This window comes from Penicillium atrosanguineum, assembly GCF_028827265.1.
Source record: "Penicillium atrosanguineum strain IBT 20685 chromosome Unknown utg000007l_segment0_segment0, whole genome shotgun sequence".
Classification (NCBI taxonomy): Eukaryota; Fungi; Ascomycota; class Eurotiomycetes; order Eurotiales; family Aspergillaceae; genus Penicillium; species Penicillium atrosanguineum.
In genome coordinates this window covers 2614106-2636130 of record NW_026623139.1, presented here as the reverse complement: position 1 = coordinate 2636130, position 22025 = coordinate 2614106, and the positions used below count along the sequence as shown (strand labels likewise).

At 52.5% G+C, this 22025-nt stretch overlaps 8 protein-coding genes across 8 annotated transcripts; 3 read left to right on the top strand and 5 right to left on the bottom strand.

Moving 5' to 3' along the window:
* Window positions 1-178: 178 nt before the first annotated feature.
* On the bottom strand, window positions 179-1502 carry N7443_009189 (dienelactone hydrolase family protein; the record flags this gene model as incomplete). Its single annotated transcript, XM_056889245.1, has 6 exons — window positions 179-333; window positions 489-600; window positions 703-954; window positions 1066-1217; window positions 1275-1358; window positions 1442-1502. The coding sequence occupies 6 exons, from the start codon at window positions 1500-1502 to the stop codon at window positions 179-181; spliced, it is 816 nt and encodes a 271-aa protein (XP_056738547.1).
* Window positions 1503-1918: 416 nt separating this feature from the next.
* Window positions 1919-3895, bottom strand: erg4 (c-24(28) sterol reductase; the record flags this gene model as incomplete). Its single annotated transcript, XM_056889244.1, has 6 exons — window positions 1919-1927; window positions 2038-2255; window positions 2311-2386; window positions 2411-2642; window positions 2693-3736; window positions 3858-3895. The coding sequence occupies 6 exons, from the start codon at window positions 3893-3895 to the stop codon at window positions 1919-1921; spliced, it is 1617 nt and encodes a 538-aa protein (XP_056738546.1).
* Window positions 3896-4661: 766 nt separating this feature from the next.
* N7443_009187 (RING-type E3 ubiquitin transferase MAG2) lies at window positions 4662-6938 on the bottom strand (the record flags this gene model as incomplete). The annotated part of the gene is made up of 2 exons (XM_056889243.1): window positions 4662-6617; window positions 6684-6938. 2 exons carry the CDS (start codon window positions 6936-6938, stop codon window positions 4662-4664), a joined length of 2211 nt encoding a protein of 736 aa, XP_056738545.1.
* A 761-nt stretch (window positions 6939-7699) lies between these two features.
* N7443_009186 (mRNA-binding ubiquitin-specific protease UBP3) lies at window positions 7700-10287 on the top strand (the record flags this gene model as incomplete). The annotated part of the gene is made up of 2 exons (XM_056889242.1): window positions 7700-8221; window positions 8284-10287. The coding sequence occupies 2 exons, from the start codon at window positions 7700-7702 to the stop codon at window positions 10285-10287; spliced, it is 2526 nt and encodes an 841-aa protein (XP_056738544.1).
* Window positions 10288-11753: 1466 nt separating this feature from the next.
* N7443_009185 (uncharacterized protein) lies at window positions 11754-13099 on the top strand (the record flags this gene model as incomplete). The annotated part of the gene is made up of 2 exons (XM_056889241.1): window positions 11754-12098; window positions 12191-13099. 2 exons carry the CDS (start codon window positions 11754-11756, stop codon window positions 13097-13099), a joined length of 1254 nt encoding a protein of 417 aa, XP_056738543.1.
* A 791-nt stretch (window positions 13100-13890) lies between these two features.
* Window positions 13891-15790, bottom strand: N7443_009184 (putative tRNA-specific adenosine-34 deaminase subunit Tad3; the record flags this gene model as incomplete). Its single annotated transcript, XM_056889240.1, has 3 exons — window positions 13891-15523; window positions 15584-15635; window positions 15694-15790. The coding sequence occupies 3 exons, from the start codon at window positions 15788-15790 to the stop codon at window positions 13891-13893; spliced, it is 1782 nt and encodes a 593-aa protein (XP_056738542.1).
* A 740-nt stretch (window positions 15791-16530) lies between these two features.
* Window positions 16531-17565, bottom strand: phoB (regulatory cyclin phoB; the record flags this gene model as incomplete). The annotated part of the gene is made up of 1 exon (XM_056889239.1): window positions 16531-17565. One exon carries the CDS (start codon window positions 17563-17565, stop codon window positions 16531-16533), a length of 1035 nt encoding a protein of 344 aa, XP_056738541.1.
* A 1093-nt stretch (window positions 17566-18658) lies between these two features.
* Window positions 18659-21762, top strand: N7443_009182 (armadillo repeat protein; the record flags this gene model as incomplete). The annotated part of the gene is made up of 3 exons (XM_056889238.1): window positions 18659-18971; window positions 19028-20730; window positions 20782-21762. The coding sequence occupies 3 exons, from the start codon at window positions 18659-18661 to the stop codon at window positions 21760-21762; spliced, it is 2997 nt and encodes a 998-aa protein (XP_056738540.1).
* Window positions 21763-22025: the final 263 nt, after the last annotated feature.

The window sequence follows — 22025 nt, the reverse complement described above, 5'->3', positions numbered from 1 at the left end:
AATCCCCCCGTCGACTAGGTTACCCATAGAAAACCTCAACTCGGCCCTTGATCCCTTGACCCTCCAGTCATCTTTCCAACCAGCCTCACTATCGAAGTCTGTTCCTCTTTTCACGTCTGTGCCCAGATCTCCGAGAGCTCCAGCTCCAGCTCCCAGGCGATCGCAGTAAGGAACGCCTCTAGCAGACATCCTCAACAACCAACTTCTTCCCATCAGGCTCGCCCAGATCGAGCTTCAACGTGCGCCCGAACAACTCCATCATCATCTCAAAGCACACCTTGGTAATCGCCGGATCGTAGCGGCCCTTGCTGAGCTCATCACGGATAAAAGCATCTGGACTACATCAGCTCCGTTCGCTATCAACCAGGGATGACCAGAAGTCTAGGAGCCGGGTGCTTGGGATATTCAAACTGTAATCCTTTATCCCGAAAAGTAATCCCAAAGGCAATCCGAAAGGAAGGGGGCGGGGAAAAAAGAACAAGACTTACGCTGAGCCCAAGCAACCTCGTAGAACCCGAATAAAACCCCTTTCTCATGCAACGTCTTGCGAATCAAATCGCGGCCTTCGGGCGGGACGTGGTTATCGTTTTTGCCGAAGATCTAGCATGGTCAGTGCCTATATTGAAGCCCGAGCACTCATGGTAGCGCATGAGGATAAAGCATGGGAAAGGCAAAGGGAAGGAAACATAACCATGAACATACCATCAACAACTCGCCCTTGATATCCCCCGCCCGCTGCAGACTATCATCATTTTTGCCCTGCGCCAGCGTCTTGCTGTGAATGTCCGTCGCGAAGTAGCACACTGCCGCCTTCACGCGACTATCGAGTGCGCAGCGGTACGCAAGATGCCCACCGAGACACATGCCCGTTGCGCCGACGCGGCCATTGCAGGTGTCCAGGGAAAGGAGGTAGTCGACGCAGAGGCTGGCGTCTTCGTCGTAGGCGGGGAGTTTCTTTGCGACCAGTCAGCATAGATTGTGCAAGGGATTGCGTAAGAGGGTATGATGCTCTGGGGAATGGTATCGATTGGGCAAGGGTATATATAAATCCTGGAGGAAAGATACCTTGGTGATCTTCCACTTGTTGCCATTATCCGTGTCCTCGGCATCGTACTTCAAAGGCTCGGGGCCTGTAAATTCGTGGTAGCTAGATGGGGCAGCGCAGATGTAGCCTTGGCCTGCGATTTGGCGGGCGAAGCGTGCGACGGGACCGGTCACTGAAGGTGAAGGTGTTAAGTGTGGTCTGTTCTATAACGTCCGTGGGGAGCTCCCACCTTGGTAGATCTCGCTGAAAATGACCACGCCGGGAAAGCGGGCCTTTGGGTAGCCTGGGATTGAGGGGTGGAAAACATAAATGCCTGATGCTTGTTAGTGCTGGGCACATCGCCATTGGGATCGAGGGGAGCTCGGATGGTGGGTGGGTTGGCGGGGATGTACATACGCATCGACCCCTGGCCGTCAGCTGTGGTGGGCACATCGTGGGTGGTTTCTTGGACGAGCATGGTGCAAATTATCCTCAGATCTCACGCTAGGAAGAATGGTTATCGAAAGCTACGAAGCCTGAATAATTGACGTAGCGGGCTCGCGAAGCAGTTTATCGATAAGGACGCGGGGCCGGGGCGGTCATGTGCTCTGACAAAGTGGGACGCAGCACCTTATTCAGAGTTTAGAGTACAATTTGAGAGAAGATATTCTGTTTGATGGAGTGTATTTGGATTGATTGAAATTTGGAAAGAAAGGTTAACCCGTGGGATCCGGTGAATAATATACATGGAACAGAAAAGGCCAAAAAAAGGCTCAAAGCAAAGCAACAGCACAAAGGCAAGAATTATGAAGAAGTATCTCAAGTCGTGGCGAAGTGAATATCCCAAGAGTGATCCTGGCAATTTTTTGATGGGCTGTCAGAAACCAGATGACCTCAGAGCCCCTGTACAGATATTAAAAACGGGGTAGAAGGGGTTGAATATGCGGCCATTAGAAGACGTACTGATGCAAATGTTAGTATGAATTTATTAAATTGCGACGGGCAAGACTCACGGGAATGAAAAGGTAGGGCACCTGGCGCTCGTACTCGAGCCAAGTCTCGCCGTACTTGACGCGACACCGCTGGATATCACGCAGGGCACGGTGGGAGATCATGCAGGCGAAGAAGAGCGGGTAGAACCAGGGGAAGGGGCTGGAGAAGCCGGTGATCAGGCCCCAGTTCAAGGCAAAGTAGAGATCGCAGGTATAGTGGATCTTGCGAGCCTTGCCGTCTGTAGCCAAACATTAGTATCCATATCACGAGGACTCTGTTTGGAATGAACTTACACCACCCGTCAACGAGAATCTTGGAGCCCTCGGCGGAAGTGAGAGTCTTGGGGTTCTTCACGGTCTGCCACGGCAGCTGGGGGAAGGTGTTACGAGTGACCATGGTGCCACGCTCCTGCTGGCGGAAACGGTTCTTCTGGCTATTGGTGGTGTCCCAAACCCAGTAGACAAACAGATATGCAACGTAGAGGAAAGCAAGGAAGAAGCGGTTATAGTGGTATTCGCTGGGGTCGTGGTTGGCCAGGTAGATGGTACAGTGGCAGTAGCTCAGAGGCACACCAGCCAAGTTCCAGAAGATGAGCATGAAGCCCCACTTCTCGTAGTACATATCCCTAGATAATGTGAGTTTGAGACCTCTGCTCCGTTCTCAAGGCAGACTTACCAGGTAGACACAATGCACTCCTCGCCCTTGGAGCAGGCGTTGGCATACAGGAAGTGCGCCATGACGAGGAACATGACCTCGCCGGACACGTATCCGTAAACCTCCCACTGACGAGCGGCAGCACCCATAGAAAGGAACAGCAGAATGAACCAGGGGAGGCGGACCTCGAAGAACATCTTAAAGTCCAAAATGCCAAACATGCGCGGGTTAAGTTCAGCACCCATGAAGAAATCATAAATGGGAGATCCGGTCATACGGTGCTCGGCACCACGAGCCAAAGTCGAGAAGTAGGCCACGAAAGAAACCAAGAAGCCCGACAGAATGGCAACGCTAAGAAGAGGACCAAACTCATCAATGAGAGTGTAAAGCTTGAAGAGACCAGTGAAGTGCAAAGCCAACACTAGCACAATGCTAGTGTAAAACGACCACACAGCTGAGCAGTAGTAAGGAAGCTGTTTGCCACCCAAGTGCGGGAGGGGACGCCCCGAGACAGAGACACCGGGCAAAAGCACGTAGCACGCACCCTCAAAGAGGAAGAAGACCCAGTAAATAGTCCAAGCCTTCAGCGAAGGGAACGCACCAGTGTAAACCAATTGACCCATGTGAGTGAAGAACTCCGCGAAGCTCTGCCCCTCCTCACGAGTCGGGAATTTGCCTTCATAATAAGTCGCGCCAATCCACATGTAGTACATGAGCATTGGGAAGCCGATCATCATAGACAGCACACCCATAGAGCCACCGAACTCGTAGTGTCCACTGTAATCGATCTTGGGATCGAGTCCCTCCTCCCAGCCATCGACAATGCGCGACTTGGACTTCGCCTTCTTACGAGTCGCCGCCTTGCCATTGGTTGAGGGCGTAGGGGTCACAGGATTCTCCTCCTCTTCCTCATCCTTGACCTTACCCGACGTGCGACGACGAGTGGACGACTTGGACCTGGGGGCAGGCGAATCGGAGGCATCGTTCTCGCTCATATCGAAAGCCAAGCTCTTACGGTTCGAACGACGGCCGGGAGTCTCGATATAACCAGGGCGATCCATTTTCCTGCGATGCGCGAAAAGACAACAAATTAGTTGAAGTGTTCTGAGCAGAGAGCGGAATCGCAGGGGGTCATGATATAGCGGGAGGGTGGATCGCAGGACAGATCCGAACGGGAATCACCTACTTAGGGGTTTTCCCCGTTTGGGAGCGCGTGAGAGTCATGGCCTAATCGGAAGGACCGAGGACCGGGATCCGATTGGGAATTGGGAATTGGGATGTGGTGGAGGAAGAGAGGGAAGGAGTGGAAAGGGAGGAGACTAGAGAAAAATAAGGACATGTTTACATTTCCCGTACCTGGTTTCCGCCCACTGGATTATGCGCGGGTACGGCAAAATTACCGACCTCGAGAGCCATTTCAACTATTTGTTACCTGCATGTTACGTAGATTACACCCGGCTCGCGCGTTTTCCGCTCGGTTTCTCCCCACAGTCCTCGCTGTCAACTTCCTTTTGCTTGTAGGGTGGATCTATTAGTTGTCTAGTCTAATTTCAAGACTCAAGAATGACTCGTGGCTTCCTTGGTTCTCAATCAATATATCCTCGCCAGCCTGTGGTCTATTTCTTTTTTCTTTTTTCCTGGTATTTTTTTTTTCCGTAACACTGCAGCGTCGATCCTGCGCCAAGCGTGTCGTTTCCTGCACGAGTCCTAATCGCGACCAAGCTTACTTCCATTTGACTTTAGAATTCTGACGGTCAGGTACAAGCGTAAATTCTATAGAATATGCTCTTATTGAGACAAATCTCTATTGTAGTTTATTTTCATTCAGATGTGCGCGCTTAAATCAAAATGTTGGGATTGGAATGTGGACCCAGCAGAGATGAAGAACCCGAACATTCAAGTCAAGTCAAATGTACGATGCAATGGCACGGGGAATAATAGGCATACATGTTCGCCGTATGATCAACGAGCCTGGCTGCCTGAGCAATGGCTATGCGCCTCGATGGCTATTCGTTGACATCAACGTAATCTTGCTTTTCTTCTTTTTCTTCGCCCCGCCCGTGGGCGTAGACGTTGATGGGCCGGCGGATTGAGCTTCAGTGGCAGTCTGGGCCATGATGACGGACTCCTGATGTGCTAGCAGTTCGTCCTCCCAGCCGTGCAACCATCCATCGTTGGGGGTTCCACTTTGAACTTCAAGTCTGGGAGAAAGTGATTCCACAGCTGTGGTTCCCCAGACTGTACGTGAGCCTGGGGGACTGTTGGATGGGGAAGCCAATGCTCCAAATTGAGAGGATGCACGAGGAGGAGAAGCTGAAGAAGCACCGGTATCAAATAAGGCGGGGTCGAGGCCACTAGCCAATGGTTGGAAGTCTTGTGCAGAGAATGGTGCTTCACTGGCACTACCAATACTGGGCCGCTTGCGCCGTGCAGCAGCCCATCGTTTATCGTCTTCTTCCTTTTCAGCGCGAATGCGGTCCTTCTCTTCGCGAGCTTCTTTCTCACGATTGCGCTTTCGCCTTCGATCAGTCTCAGAGCGGAAACGGTTAAGAACTTCTGGAACGACCACATCCCTCCAATCGCATTCAAGAAAGTTGACCTCACAGCCGTAAGGAAGGTGGCCCAGATATTTCACTCGCTTGCGGAGATCATCATCCACCATGTGACCAGTAGAGATGTGCTCCACGCGCGGCAGAATAGTCGCTGGGAAATCAGCGTATTCGTTGAATGCCGCCTTGAGAATTCGGATATCAAGAGACGACAGGTAGAATTGAGGTAGAGCCTGGTAGAAGAAATAGGGCTGGTCGGACGGCTGGGAAACTTGTGGCTCTTTGCCCCCGCCCCTATTCTTAGGTTTGGGATTTGGTTCAGAGGATATGCTGGTTCTTTCCAAGGGCTCTGAGAGATGCTCCGCTTCGTCTGACGTGGCTGGGGTTGATGAAGATTCCTGTACGGGCTGTGGTGCATCCGTGGTCGACTCAAGCACGGATTCGGCCGAGGAATCACTCGTGGATGGAATTACGGGCTCCTTCATGTCAACTGCGGGGGCAATAGATTCCACAGGTGGCTCTTTAGCAGTCTTGGGTTGCCGTGAAACGTTGGGCGGATTACCAATGCCGTTGAGCTTTTCCTTCGCCGCGTTGATAGCACCAATTGCCTTGCGAGTCCAGGTGTTCTCATCGCCAAACAATAGCTCATCCTCAACGGCCTGCTGGCGTAGGTCCTCAATTTCGGTCTCATATTGAGAAGTCATGTAGTCCTCGCCGCCCTTCATGATCCGAGCGTAGTCCGCGACTTCTGCGACATGAAACCATGGTATGTCCTGTCCAGCATCGGGGGCCTCGGCACCATCGCGAGGCAAGGCGAGCGTACTACCGGGTTCCCGCTTAACCAATCTCAGCACAACATCTCCACCCTCAACGGGAAGGTCACCTTCCTGGCCTCGGAACCACCGGACAGGGCGAGTTTCGGATGTATAAATCGAGTCCCAGCAGATTGGGCACTTCTTCCATCGAGCTCTTTTCTCGGGGATGGGGGTATCGTCATCAGATGATGCATGCATATATCGAATGAGACAGGGTAGACAAAATATGTGACCGCAACGGGCCATTCGTGGAGCGACAGGCGTAGAGAGACAAATCGGACAGCTAGCTGCTTGGGTCTGAGCCGATACAAGTACTTGAAGAACTGAATCCCAGTCCAAGTGGACATCCGCGTTGGCTGCCTGTGCATGGTAATTGCGATCCGGCGACACGATGAACCGATAGTTTGCGTGCACATAACGTGCCTTGTCCACTGCATGGTATCCGGATCCTGCTCCCCATGACTGATAGCGGCGCGTGTTGCGGGGTGGTGGTTGGTACTGTGGACGAGGCGGGAGAGAAAAGTTCATCAAGTGAGTAATGGACGTCTGTCCTTTACGGCTATTTGTTGATCTCATGACGGCCTGAGCAGGAGAGATTAAAGAGTCAGCGGGCAATCAACATTTGAAAGCGAGTGCTGGAACACCAACCGATTCGTTGTACTCGTCATCATCCAGTAGTCGGGCTTTCCTCTGATTCTTGTGTTGGTTCTTGCGACCCTGGATATTTCTTGGCGTGGGTGTATTCCTCGAAGATGAACCGGAACCAAAGCTTCCAGTGCCTCCAGCGCGTCGTTGAGAGCCGCTGTCGGTTGGAGGTGTGGAGTGGAATGTAGACGCGGCCGAGGTATTCGAAATATTTACCGCTTTGGAGGGAGCCTGGTTCTGTCCTGCATTGGACGACATCTCCAAAGGATCGTTCGGCAGTTCAGACAGCTTATCGGTAAGGCAAAGTGCCTACGAAAGATCGAAGAAAGGTTGAATCGGAGAACGAGGGGTTCTTGCGGATCTGAATATATGAAGATAAGGGTGGTCCGTCAATCGTATAAAAGTAGCAAGGACCAAGCCATGCACGACAGAGTCAAGGTCAGGGTCAGTCTGAAAACTTTGGCGGATAAAGATAGACGAAGCCCCGAGAGGCCATCTAAGAATAAGAAGAGCGTTCGAGAACCGCTGCGGTTCACAGAGTTGAGGAGGGGCGAGCATGACATCGCCGGCACGTGCAGGATGACTCAGAATTTGCTGACTCAGCCGATTTCCACTTCAGCTTCGCTTCGGAATACGTGAATGAGGGACAGCCTGTCTATCCTTCCCCTTCATTATCCGGGTCTTTTTATTGCCTGGCCGCCAACCTCATTCTCCTGCTACCGAAAAAGGCTGCCCAGCTACTTGGTATCTCGTCCCTTGTCCGTCTCGCTTCGATGTGTGAATGCTTACTTTTTCTTTCCTGCTAGCCATTGAGCTCGACCGATTCCGCTATATCAGCTAGCCCGCGAACTTTCTCCCACCATCTCCCCAAGAGGCCAATATGGCTGCGTAAGCGCGCCTGAGGCTTCCGATTTTGCGCTCATATCGAATCCCTCTGCGCATGGCTTCTTGACACAACGCGTGGTCAACCCGTCAAAGGCAACTTCTAGAGCCTCAAGATGAACCACCATCTGCCCACAATGCATCACGGGCAGCCGCCGATTCCCCTATCAAGGCGGCAGCAAGACTTCGCCTACCCTGGTCCCCCCAATATGCGGGGTTCCCCGTATATGGGCATGGCCTACCCACCGCACATGAACGCACACATGCCTCCTACGTATTCACCACAGCAGTTCCAACCTAACCAGTGGTACCCTCCTGCTGCTACGCCGTACAACCATATGCAAATGGGACCTCGCCACTACCCGCCTCCTACACCCTATGGACCGATGATTGTGTCCTCATACCCCCAATCACAACCCATAATGGCGCCCAACCACCTTCCCCCTCACACTATGCCGATGCAGCCTCGAACGGCCACTCCTTTGCAGGCCATGTCTCCATCTATTCAAGCGCCTCCTTTCCACCCCGACATGCAGGACCACAATATTATTCCTGTCCAGCCCCAGCTTCACCCTGTCGCGTCACCGTCACCGCGATGGGAGCCCAAGGCTGTTCCAGAGCCCATCATCCCAGAGCCAAAGCCTGTTTTTGTTGCACCCGTGAGATCTTTTCCAAACTGGCCCGATAGCTTTTTTTTTTCATCTGATCTGACCAAATTTAGGTTCCTTGGCTGTCTGTTCCTGAACTGCCTTTCCCAGCCCGAGCTGCAGCCCAACGCCGGAAGACCCGAGTTATGCCGAAATCTGTCGAGTTCCCCAAGAAGGATGGCGAGTGGATCATTGGTGAGAGGAAGGGAGAAGTCGAAGAGGTGAAGCCAGAAGAACCAACTCAAGCTGTCTCAGAGCCCCAAACACCCACTGGCTCCATTCCTCAGTCCGATATGAATTCTACCCACCCTACGACTCCCTCTTCAACCGCGAAACTCCCGTCTCAACAGAGCGATTCACGACCTGTTATTCCCATTGCCCCTGTTGTCCCATTGGTGCCGAATGCTCCTGGAACACCGCGTCAGGCCAAAGACAGTGCCAGCACTTCCTCGGAAACCCCCAAATCTACTGCCCCCACTACCATTGAGAATGAGTCGGAGGCAGCTACTCTTGAAACTCCCAAGACAGACGGTCCGAAATCCTGGGCTGGATTGTTTGGCGCAAAGCTAGCCGCCCGCCAGGCTGCGCCTACTTCTTCGGCCGAGCTGAACCCATTGGCTGTGCAGAAGAGCGAAACTCTCGCAGACGTTCTTAGCAGCCTTGGTGAAGATGTTACCCAATACAGCGACAAGATTGGGTTTCTCGAGCCTCGCGGGTTGGTCAACACTGGCAACATGTGCTACATGAACTCTGTCCTGCAAATCCTTGTCTCCTGTGTGCCTTTCCATCAATTCCTCGACCATGTTGGCCACCGTGCTGCCCACAGCTTCCACAGCGACATGCCTTTGATCGATGCTTTGATCATGTTCATGAGAGAGTTCCGTGTCATCGACGCTGCGACTTCAGAAGAGCAGTTAAGGATGCGGTTGAAGCCCAATGAGCTGGAGCAGTATGGCGAAGCATTTGTTCCCGAGTTTGTTTATGAGATGATTCGACAGCTGCCTCGATTCAGAGACATGCGGCGTGGACACCAACAAGACGCTCAAGAATTCTTGGGCTTCCTTCTTGAAGAATTGCATGAGGAATGCGAACGTGCTTCCGAACACGCTTCCAAGGCCCAAAGTGCGCAAGATTCCGGCGATGGCGCTACTGATGGATGGCTCGAGGTTGGTCACAAGCAAAAGGCCGCTGTTACTCAGTCGTCCGGAGCTGTCTCCACCGAGTCACCCGTAACAAGAATCTTCGGAGGCAAGCTGCGATCCGAGTTCAAGGTCCCGGGCAACAAGACTTCCGTCACTATGGAGCCTTATCAACCTCTGCAGCTGGATATTGGGGCACCCGATGTTCACAATATCATCGATGCTCTGAAGGGGCTGACCAAGCCTGAGAGCATCCAGGGCGACTTCAACTCGTCGCGCGGTTCCAACGTTACCGCTACCAAGCAAATGTTCATTGAGACATTGCCCCCCGTGCTCATTCTTCACCTCAAGCGATTCCAGTATGACAGCGTAACTGGTGCAACCCAGAAAATTTGGAAGAAGGTTGGATATCCGCTTGATTTGGAGATTCCTCGCGAGGTTTTCCCTGCCCACCGACGCAATACCATGACCGCCCAAGGGGGTCTTCCCAAGTACCGCCTTATGGGTGTTATCTACCATCATGGCAAGAACGCCAGCGGTGGCCATTATACAGTGGATGTCAGGCGCCAAGACGGCCGCGAGTGGATTCGCTTGGATGATACAGTGATCCGCCGCGTTCGCAGCGAGGATGTTGCGGAGGCCGGTGGCGAGGAGGACCCCAAGGTGCTTGCAGCAGCCCTTGAGCAACACAAGCATGACAAGACCCCTCTCAGCAACATCTTTGATCACATTGATCAAGATGAGATGGACAACACAGATAGTGAGAAGGGCTGGAGCCAGGTCAATGGAAATGGCTCTACCGGACATGCGAGCAAGAAGTCTGTCAACGGCGTGACCCCCTCGCCCCAAACATCATCCGGAATTCGCACACCCATTGGCAGATATGGCAACCGGGACAACAAAGTTGCGTATCTACTGTTCTACCAGCGCATGGCTTGAGTTATTGGAAGGCTCAGTCGGTGATACATACAACTACATCACCCCCCAAGCCATCTTCCAAGGCCGATTGAATACCCGACTAATTTACCTTTCCGACATTTGCTATTTCGACTGCATCATACCCCCCAGTGACACAGACATGGTGTCACTTTCATTGGTCCTATGCATTTCCCTTCATTAGCAGGTTCTTTGACCTTCTTCGAGTACATACTGCATCCTGGCCAGCTTGCAATCTGCGAGAAGATTGCAGAGGTTTTTGTGGCGGCATCTTTTGTCCATTATCCAAACCATCTTTTCAAACACCTGTCAACTCCTCCAAACAGATGATTCAAGACCTCGAATCCTGTCATATTTACAATATCTCCTGCAAACATCTATATGTGCTGACACTTGCACGTTGGGCGTTCATTGGCATTCTCGAACCAGGACAACTTTGGGTTGGCGGACCCTCGACTCCTTGTTCCCATCCAGTGGGCGCCCCACTGACTACCTGAACCTACATCTCAAACACTACGCTGAATCCCCCTTTCAACCTTTACATCCCTCCCCTCATATTTCCCTACTTTATCTCGCGTGTTGCAACGATTCGCGGACTGGAACACTCTTCCGATATATCGAGCACCACATGCTCAACATGTTTGACCTCCATTTCCTGGGCTGTATCGTATGGGATGTCGAACCGGTTTATACCCCCTTTCCATTTTCTCATGGATACATTCCCAGCCATTCTGGGTGTTTCGTCCACAGAGCGAGACACCGGCGGTGTGATCTGTGAAGCTCTCTTTTGGATTTTTGTCTCTGACCTTTGCTCAATTTTATCGACGTGGCGTGGATGGGGAGGGGGGGGATCTATGACGATGTCATGAATTTTCTTCTGTTCTTCCTTGCTATAGACTGCGGAGGTTGGGGCGCAGTGATTGTGGTAGCTGTTTCCGAAAGAGATGCTGCTGTGCGGGTGTGATTTGGGGAGTGAGGTTGTTACTGGCCCCGAGACGTGGAGGTGATCGGGGTAGATTAGAAGGGGTCTGGATGCATGGTGGATGTGGGGAAGATCCTGAAAAAGCATGTCTTTACCGAACTAAAAAAATGTCAAAGGAAGTTTACATCAACGATTCAATCGTAGCTCTTCTCGGTGTTACCCGACTCTTGCTCGTTACAACTATTCCCATTCGCTCATGACTGCTCTCCTGTGGTAAACCCGGCCATTCCGCTTGCCAGACCGCTTCCTAGAATAGTGTCTGTGTTTTACAAGACAGCTAATCTGGACCCCCTTTTACTAACGCCCCATCGCTCGACCTTGGCATAGGGTACGTCATTGGTGGGATCCCCGACGGGCCAATTGAGAGGCCGGCACTACGGTGCAGTACGATTTAGGTCTGTCTTTTGAAACCGGTTTGCCGGCTTCTTCGCTTTGATCATACTCAGCACCTATCTGCTTCGAAGGTTCTGAGAGGGCTCATCGAGGAATGAATTTCTCTCGGCAACGCCCATACCTGATAATTGCACCATGTGTTTTGCTGGTTCTGGGCCTTTTCATCTACTTGCGCCCACTGCCCAGTCTCCGCAATGAGGGTCAGCCATTTATGAGCAAACCTCATGGGAAATTCCAGTTCGACGGAGTCTGGAACTACGAGCGCGATCGGGATAATCTGCTTCTTACACAGGGGCAATGCGATCAGGCCTTTCCCGAACTATTTGCGGAAATTGATCGGGCGAGTGAAGCGCGCTCTCTCAATCCTATTACCATTAAGGAGCTCGATTCGATCACACCGCGAAATGGTTATATTCGCGCGATGATCTATGACCAACAAGTAAGTGCAAGTGCTTGGAACTGTTCCAGGTTCAAAATGATCGGGTTTGTACAATCCATTGAGGGACACTGCTGATCTTTCACCTCAAAAAGCTATACATAATCGCGAAAGAAGGATCTATCTGGTCGCGCGAAATCGCGACCCTGGCCGCTATCAATCGAGCACTCGTCTCTTCGCCCGAACCTCTCCCGAACGTTGAATTCGCCTTCAACACTGATGATAGAATTGACGAGGCCGCCTTGTGGGGCTATGCCCGCCGCTCGGAAGATGATTTGATCTGGTTGATTCCCGATTTTGGATATTGGTCTTGGCCCGAGATCAAAGCTGGTTCGACAAAAGAAATTCTCATGAAAGTCGAGAGCGCCGAAAAGCAAGACGGCTTGATCTGGTCTACAAAAATCCAGCAACTTTTGTGGCGCGGAGTCGCGCGCATGGGACCTGAGATCCGCGATAAACTCCTTGAGGTGACGAGTGGGAAATCTTGGGCTGATGTGAAGGAGCTTGGATGGGGAGACCCGGCTAGCATGAAGAATGATTACAAAACGATGCCCCAGCACTGCGACTATCAATACGTTGTGCAGACGGAAGGGAACACATATTCTGGTCGCCTGAAATATCTCCAAATGTGCCGAAGCGTGGTAGTTTCGCATAAGCTGAACTGGATCCAGCACCACTACCACTTGATGCAGTCGTCGGGATCGGAGCAGAACTTTGTGGAGGTCGAGCGCGACTGGTCAGACCTGGAAGACAAGATGAACTGGCTGTTGTCTCATGACGAGGACGCTCAGCGAATTGCGGATAACAATGTGAAGTTATTCCGTGAGCGCTACCTCACACAGTCGGCCGAGGTGTGCTACTGGCGTCGTTTGATTCAGCAATGGGCCAAGGTCAGTGACTTTGAACCAGAGTTTTACAAAGAAGACGAGGATGGGCAGAAGGTGTGGAGAGGCTTGAGTTTTGAAAGCTTCATGTTAATGCGGGCAATGGACTGGCAGACTTAAGAGGTCCGTTATCACCATGATCTCTGACATGATAGATGTATAGATGGCCGTGCTTGGGTTATTGTATCAAGGTCCATAGTAAAGAACTGAGTTTGATCGCTAGACTAATATAATGCTGATTTAAAATTCACCAAGCGTGGTATTAGCACAAGAATGGTCGGTCACATTGGTAGCTCCCGAGTTGAAACGGCTGAAACGGCGTCAGCAAGGCCAGCGTCGGTTTTGTCTTCAATCTATGTGAATATCGCCTCGGCTAGAGAGCATGTACTGCCAGCGTTCTTATACTACAAGGCAGGAAACGTGATGCAGCCGAATCTTGCTTTCTAATGGCATCTTACATGGAGGGAAGATGTTTAACCAGCAGCTTCCCGTTTGTTTGGTCCTTTTTTTTTTTTTGTCTTTTTTTACCGTGTAGATTAATAAAAATCAAACCGCTATTCTCTGTCAACCGTATGTTCAGATACCTAGTACATTCAACTCCAAGGACGCGTGAATACTACATTCAGGTAAACTAAGATGGACTAGCGCAATTCGGATTTATTGTCCATGAAATAAGTCGTGAGGACGTTGTGAATAACTCGAAACTACTGGACACCCTCTGACTGAGGCTCGTTAATGACTGTACCTCTCTCTCAAGGGTGACAGCTCTACAAGATAGCAAAGGAGTTTACAGATACTTGCATAGTTCATTGGATGCCTCCCTTACAACGCAAACAGACATTGAAGAGAATGTATTATGTCATTCAAATCCGTTGTCCATGATCGTGATAGTACATCGCTTTGTCCGGAAGCTAAGCATGGAAAGCCACACCCTCATATCCATCAACACCGTCAGTCTCCTCGACGAACTCGAAGCCCAGGGCGCGCCAGTTGAGCTCCTTACGCCAGTGAAGTCCGTAATACAAACGATCATCTGCCGGGGCAACATCTGTACCAATGTCCTGGTCGATGGCATCATGGAGACCAGCAGCCGCCTCGTGAGCAGCATTGGGGTCGTCATCGCCGTTCTTAGCGGATCCATCTTCATCAGAGGTAGGACCCACAGCCTCAGAGCAAATACCACCGCTCACCATCCGGCCCGAACGGGGGAAAATCACAGCTCTGAAGCGAGAAAGAAGAATCCCCATGGAGCAGCAGAGGCACGGCTCATGGGAGAGGTACACATCGAGGTCTGTGCAGAGATAGCCACCTTGGGCTCGGGAGAGGATGCGGCGGGAGGGGGCAATGGTGCCGGAGAGGGGGTCCATCCTCCAGTCTGGGGAGGAGGGTTCCACGGGGATGGGCTCGGCAAGAGCGGTGGAAGAGGGAGGAGGGGCAGGGAGGGGTGCGAAGGGGGTAGGTTCATTAGAAGAAGGGCTGTTGACGTCGACCTCTGCCAGTGTAGACCGAGACTCAGGGTTCGGCTCCTCGTGCTTGCGCTTCTTAGGCGAAGAAGGAGGATCGGCAGGGAGATCATCAAGAGAGTAGTCAGGGAGATACATAGATGGGGTTTCGGCATCATACAAGAAGTAGGACTCAAGAGGACTGAGCTGAGAAGACAATTGAGGGTCCGTCGCAATGATGGCCGGGGGAGTGTGGTTCGCCATATCAGCTTCGTGGACCGAATCCTCACGACGACGGCGGGCGACAAGCTCCGTAGCACGCATCAGGGCATGGAGATCAGGTCCGCCCTCCCAGTCAGGGTTGAAAGTTGTGCTGGCCGGGTTGGGCACGACACCGGAGTGAGCCTCGGCCAGGGATGGAGCGCCGGCTTCGCTGCGACCGTACCTAGCGTCGCCTGCCACAGCGACAACTGCTTCCATCCATCGGTCTCTGGGGTTCCAGTCTTGGCCCCATGAGACGGCGTCAATGTGGTGTTCAATGGCCGGGTCGACGATCACTGCGCCGACGCCGCGACCACGGCCGGATTGCTCTGCCTCTTCGCCGATTTTTCGCGCGAGGGCGATGTAATATCCTGCCTGTCTGCTGATATGCTCATGGGCCTTGCTCAGGATCTGAGGAGGGGGGGCGATTGTGGAGCGCGGGGCAGCGGCATTGAAGACGACAGGCCACAGGTTGTTGGTCCATCTCTCGGCTTGGGTGATGTTGAATGGGGGTACAGTAGGAACTCGGGTAGAGATGAGTTTAATCTTTGGGATCCCGGGCTCTGGAGAGGCATCAGAAGGTGGATTTCTGGCCGGAGGGGAACTTCTCGCGGGAGGTGAAGAGAGTGGAGCGAATGGGGCAAGAATCTCTTGCACTTTGTCAAGGTCAGGGACCGGAGGTGAAATCAGGACGAAGATTGTCAGTGCCGGGTTCTTGGAGAACGATCCATCTTTCTCGATTGCTGCTTTTAGCGGCCCAGGGAGCATGTCCCGCTTGACGAAACGTCGCAGATGGCCGAGAGAGAGGTTGGGATCACGGGGGAAAGCTGCATCGAGCGCTCTTCAGAGGAAGATACAGATTAGCACGCTGGTTATAGAGGCGTTGGCCGGGAAAACATACTTGACTACCTTTGAGGCTGCTTTCACATTGACCTCGGCGGCAAATGCATCGGCTGTATGCGTGTTAGCTGATTGTCGCAGATGACGAGCGTCATCCAGCGAGTTACATACCAAATTCCTCCGGCGGCTGGGTCTCTTGGACTGTCCGGATAGGAATCACTTCTCCCTCTAGAGGCCTGATAGCCGCAAGATCCTGCTGGATCTCCATCGCGTGAAGCTAAGGCCTTCAACGCGGTGAGGACAGCGGGCAGATAGAGGTAGGCGGGGGCGAAAGCGAAGTAAGGTTCAGTTATCGTGTAACATCATGAAAGTGTAAAAGGTTGACATTAGGCAAACGGCGCCAGGACGAGTCGACAGACACACGCGTGACGCAACAAAGTTCAAGATTTCAGTTCAGATGCCCTAACCCTCGCACCCTATGCCCTAACTTCCCGATACGGAAATAGGCAAGTCCCCGCGCGCTACTGTTAGTGTTGCTATAGTGAGACGCTACGCAACACTATTTGCGGATCACTGGGTCATTAATCTATGACTGTTATTTATGAATACAATAAGATTGGAAATCATGGAACTAGTGTATTTCTTTACTAGATAGCAGTTCATCCCACGAGGTATCAAAACGCCAGATCATCCGCTGCAAATCGCTGAAAACATGGGAGAGATCACCGCCTGGCGGATGTATGCTAGGATAGATTGCTGTAAGGTACCGCACCATCATATATGGGTATTTCTCGATCTCGAGTATGGTCGGTCCGTCGAACAACGCCTTGTATGCAAAGATAATGGGTCATTAAGATCGCGCTGCGAGGCAGGTCGGCGGGGGGTAGTCGATCAAATAAGAGAGGATTCCAAGGATAACTCGAGGCCAGCACAAGTAGAGCCTTGAAGAACCGAAGAACTGAGGGGAGATGTGGTGACAAAATTCACCGACTCCCAGAACCAGCCTTTCTATGAGGGAGTGGCTGCTGTGGTCGTTGGCGCGCTGTCGTCGTCGACGGGGGCGGTGCGATCGATCTCATATCCGTCGCATCGTTCAACCAGGCTCTTGTAATAATCCTCCAGAACTTCCGGTTGAGGGACGATTCGCCATTGAGTTCGGAACAAGAACTCCAGTTCTAGCATGGCCAACTCGGTCATACTGATTCCACCTACGCGCGCATAAGTCTTGTTTGTCCAGAAACTATCACTGAGGCCTTTGCTTGCGACAGTTGCGCTGGTGATCAGAAAACGGTGAATGGTCAGGCTGGAGACGGTGAAGGCAGGGTAGAAGGCACATAGCCGGTCGATGTAGTAGACCATGCTGAGAAGAATTGGGGGCGAGAGGGTAGCGTGAGTGGTGAGGCGCTGCATGTAGTCCTGAACTGAGATACGGGGTGGTGATCGCGAATGGAAACGGGTCAACCGGCCCTGATTCAGGGGGATCTTGTCGTTGAAACTGATCAGTTCCAAGAGCATACTGGAAATCAGCACGACCAGATCGCGGGGATCAGCATCCTCGTACTGAACAGGCAGGATCTTGATCTCGGCCTTGGAGGGTCTGCGGCGCTTGGCCTGTGAAGGCTGGACATCCTGCGCCGACGTCGCATTGGGCGCGTGGTAGTCGGTCGGGCTGGTGCGCTTGTTTGACCCCGGAGTGTCTGGAGCGGGCATGGAGGAGGTGGCGGAGGTAGCGGGTGGCGGATTCGCGGCAGCGCTTGCGAGCGTGTATGCGGCGGTAGGAGAAGTGGAGGAATTGGCCAAGGCCAGTTTAGGGGTGAGAGTGACACTGGCAGCCGTTGCTACAGAAGTGCGTCGCCGTAGATCTGCAGGCGAGACAGGAGAGGCAGGATCGACAGTATGCCGATTCAGGGCAGAGCGGAGCTCTTCAATGGCCAAGCGCGACGAGCGTGGGCTATTAAATTGTGGAGTGGTCTCATAGTGGGCACCAGTCTGGTGAGGAGAGCGCAACGCCGTTTGGGACGGCGAAGGGGAGGAAGCCAACATGGCTTAGCGGACGCAAGGAGGAATGCTGGTATTTAGATGAGAGCCGCTCGGAGTGCAGGATAGCACCACGTGGGCGCACGAGTCAACGAGGCGCTGACGCTGTACTTCTTTGGCGGCGCACGGCCTCATGTTCCCTAGGGGGGAAGATAGAGGCGGCTGGTGGATCGAGATCGAATCCTGGGGTCTCGTACGCAACTTGGAGCTATAAACCCCATCTAACAGAAAAGGAAGAAGTGTGAGGGAGGGGAGAAGTAGAAAATCCTGCTTTGCTATGAGGTAATTTATTACACCCGATACACCGCAGCTCCGCATTTTACAATAATGCCTGACTCTGCAGTTCTCCGTAAGGCTACAAGGCTCCATCGGACCCCGATATATCTTCGGATGGGTTCTTCCCGTGCGTGAATACATACGCTAACTGGTTGGACGTGCCGATTATGACATTACGTGACAATACATGAGGCTGTGCGATGCCGTCACCTGATCGGACACGACTGTGGCTTACACGTGATGCAAGCCACAAGGTCCTTATCTGTTGATTGGTGGGTTCCTATCCTGTCACGATTATCACTTATCATGTGACGTTTCATTACACATCAATAAGACACGATATCCATGCTCTGTACGTAATTCCGATTTCCCATCACGTGATATAATCTCTTTTGCCTCAGGCCAAGAATCGCATGAGGTGTCTAATTACGTAACCGCCTGCTCATCTGAGTGCGGAGTCGGGCAGCCTGAACCGGAGAGCTATACTGCGGAATATCTGGTGTCTGACCTGCGCTAAGTACGATTTTTCTGCGAGATTGACTAACAATCAACGACTAATCCACTCCACAGTAATTTTGTCGTCAAATTCGATGCCCTCGTCGTACACGCGACCCCTCTCCGCAACCCGCTGAATCCGGACTGGCGCACCGGTCTCATCCTGGCCTGCTATCCTCTAAGGGCTTTATCGATCACGCCCCTACCCAAAACGAGCCCCGCGACATCCAAGAACAGCTCCGTATTCAGAATCTAAGGATCGAACCACTTTATTTTGCCTTGCGCTTTATTGGAGATCCTCCCCTCGGGAGGCGGCCCTCGGACGACGATGCGAGCCGCTACACCTATACTCTCGCAGCTTCAAAGCTTGGAGTCCATCTCCGAGCAGGTGGCTTCCCTTCGAGCTCTCAAGAATGAGTTGATCGGCCATGACCAACGGAAGGAAGCCTATGTGACTGGAGGAATCTTTCCGATACTGGCGCAGGTGCTTGCGCTGCGCCGGCCAGGGAAAGCTGCAGCTGCAGAATCAAACAGATCGTCACTTAGCCAGGCCACATCTAACCAAGGGCCAGGCGAGACGCAGATGTCTGATGAGACGGCCTGTCTCCAGGCAATTCTTATCGCCGGAAGTCTGGCACAAGGTATGTTCATTTTAAAATATGGCCCCACCTATCATTGACTGACTGCATCATTTCAGGCGGCCCGACCTTCCTTGAGCCAATCTTCGCCAGCGGCATTCTATTCTCTCTTCTCACTATCCTCTCATCTGCTGATTGCCCGTCAATTTTCTCGCTTCCGATTCTCCGACTTCTGAACACAATCGCAGACAGGCTGCCGCTGCAGAGTCAAGAACAAGGGTCTCGAGATACACGACTGGCAGATCTGGTTCTAGCACCGGAGCCAATAAGTGCCTTGAGACGGATCGTTGCTCAAGAGTACACCACTACGCGCAGCCAGACATGCATCGAACTAGCAGCTTCTTTGGTTGGGAAGTTATGTACGGAAGAGAGGCACAAGACGGCATTGGCCGAATGCGGGGTACTAGATGCCCTGGCAGTCAAAATTGCTTCTTTCGTCGTGGCTCAGGGCTTCGTGCTTCCCGGCGCCGAGGATCATTTGCAGGAGCCTGGTGCCTTGGGTGACATCCCACCACCTGCCCCGAAGGCTGCACGGCTGGCACCCATTCTTCGCGCCGTGACAGTGATCATCGAGCAGTCCAAGTGGAGGGCAGAGCATTTTCTCTCTTCTCCAGGAATCGTGACTGTGTTCCCGAAACAGGTTCCTGGCTTTGCTTCTGTTGATATCAAGAAGGGTCCCTGGGGCTCTACCTATCTTTCGGGATCCGCAGTGCCACGCCACCACAGTGGAAACCCAGTCGACAGCCTGCTGCCATCGGTTCCACTCGCGCATGTCAAATCCTCCCCAAGCTCGGCCAACTTCCCACCTCTCGGCCACTCAGGCTCCCAGCGCCGTAATAGCCACTCGTTCCCGACTCCATTTTCGCTGGCCGAGACCCCCGCCCCGGAAGAAGATGAAAATTCCATTGTGCCATGGTTGTTATGTCTTATTCGCATGGAAGGCGGCATGGCGCGACTCATGGCTGCTCGTCTAGTGACGGTTCTCTTCCGCCTGGGACTCGCGAAGAAGCACCGTGTTCCTATGTTCAGCTACCTACTGGTTCCAATCCTGATACGAATGCTCGACAAAGACTTCCAATTGCCACAGGAGAATGGATCAAGCGAGGATGGATTGATCACGGCAACTCAACGCTCGAAAGAGGAGGCCCCGGCTGTGCTCGCTAACCTAGTTATGGATGATCAAGAGCTACAGAGACATGCGGTTGAAGGTGGTGCACTTAAGCGGCTGTCACAACTCCTTAAAGAGACCTACAACCCAGTCCCAGAAAGCTCACGTCCGATGTGGTACTCGGATGGTGACGGCCCAGCCCGCGATCCCGAGTCAGTGCCAGATGACTGTCGACTTGGACCCCCTGGATACTCTCCAACCTTGTGCCATGTCATGCGATATCGAGAAAATATTCTTAAAGCTCTGGCTGCCCTGGTGCCATTCAAAGATGAGTATCGTAAAGCGGTCTGTGAAAATGGCGTGGTGCCCTACATCATCGACTCTCTCAAACCGCGACCAAGTGATGCACCGGCTGATGCTGTCTCCATGCCCAAAAACACAGCTGCGGACGGCAACCCGACCCCAACACTCTTAGCTGCTTGTGGCGCAGCTCGGATGCTGACAAGGTCGGTCAGCGTTTTGAGGACCAGCCTCATTGATGCTGGAGTGGCCCAGCCACTGTTCGTGCTGATTCGACACCCTGACCCAGAAGTGCAGATTGCGGCCACGGCAGCGATTTGTAACCTGGCGTTGGATTTCAGCCCCATGAAAGAGGTCAGTAATCCTTTTCTTTGACATCAAAATATAGTCTCTGACTCTACCTAGGCGATCATCTCTGCCGACATAATTCCAACACTTTGCGAACATGCTCATTCGTCCAACATCAAATTGACAATCGAATCGTTGTGGGCGCTGAAGCACGTTGTCTATAACACACCAAACGACATCAAAATGACAGTAGTTGAAGCGCTTGGCCCCAATTGGATCCGCCAGGTCATCACCCAAGATCCCTCCGTCAGGCGAGGAATGGACGACGAGATAGATCAAGCCTCAGGAATTGCCATGGGCCGAGCCAATTCTGCCGGTGAACAGGTTGACATTCTCAACCCTATGGATGATCTCGGCGAATCAGCCGAAGACTTCAAGATGACCGACACCATGCCACCCTCGAAGATGAGCTTGGACATGTTTCTACCAGACGCCAGGCGTCGACGGAGACTCGTTCTGCACGGCAACCTGGAGCAGTCCAGCCAGTCTCGCCAAGACGACATCGCCGTCCAAGAGCAGACATTCGACCTGTTGCGCAATATCATCTGCGGCGGAGGCGCAAACGAGATGATTGACTATCTTTTCAAAGTACTCGGACAGGACGAACTGCTGAATGCATTGGCCAGCAAGCTCCGTCCGAGCACAATTCAACTCCCGCACCGCCGAGAGTCTCCCAGCCGGGCTCTTCACGTTCCCAACGAGATCCTAATCTCAGCCAGCGCAATGATCATCCACATCGCCGCAGGCTTGCCAAAACATCGCGCCGTACTCATGTCCCACGACGAACTAATCCAATCACTCACTAATTATTTCAACCACTCCCACCGTGACGTGCGAGCTAATTGCGTCTGGGTGGTGATCAACCTGATCTACGAAGAGGACCAAAGCGACCGCGAGGGATGCCGGGCACGAGCTACGCGACTCAAGTCGCTAGGTGTCACTGATATGCTAGAGAGCCTTCGTGAAGATTCGGATCTTGATATTAAGGAGCGCACTAAAACGGCAGTGCATCTGCTGAACCAGCTGTTGGCGCAATAGTACAGTTACAACTTTGGGATCTTGAATCGGATGGGTATATTGTTTTCTTTGAATTGACTGCGCATAAGCCACATATTGGAGAATCTCGAAAATACTCTTCAGATCATGAGTCTTCCATCATCAGTTTCCCATAGACCTCATCTACTCATCGACTTGAAGTTCACCTTAAGCTAAGCTCCTTATCGGGGCTTATCACCAAGTCGGTGGAGAAACAACGTCATAGCTCTGCGAACAATCCTGACATGCTCCCATCCCTACATAGA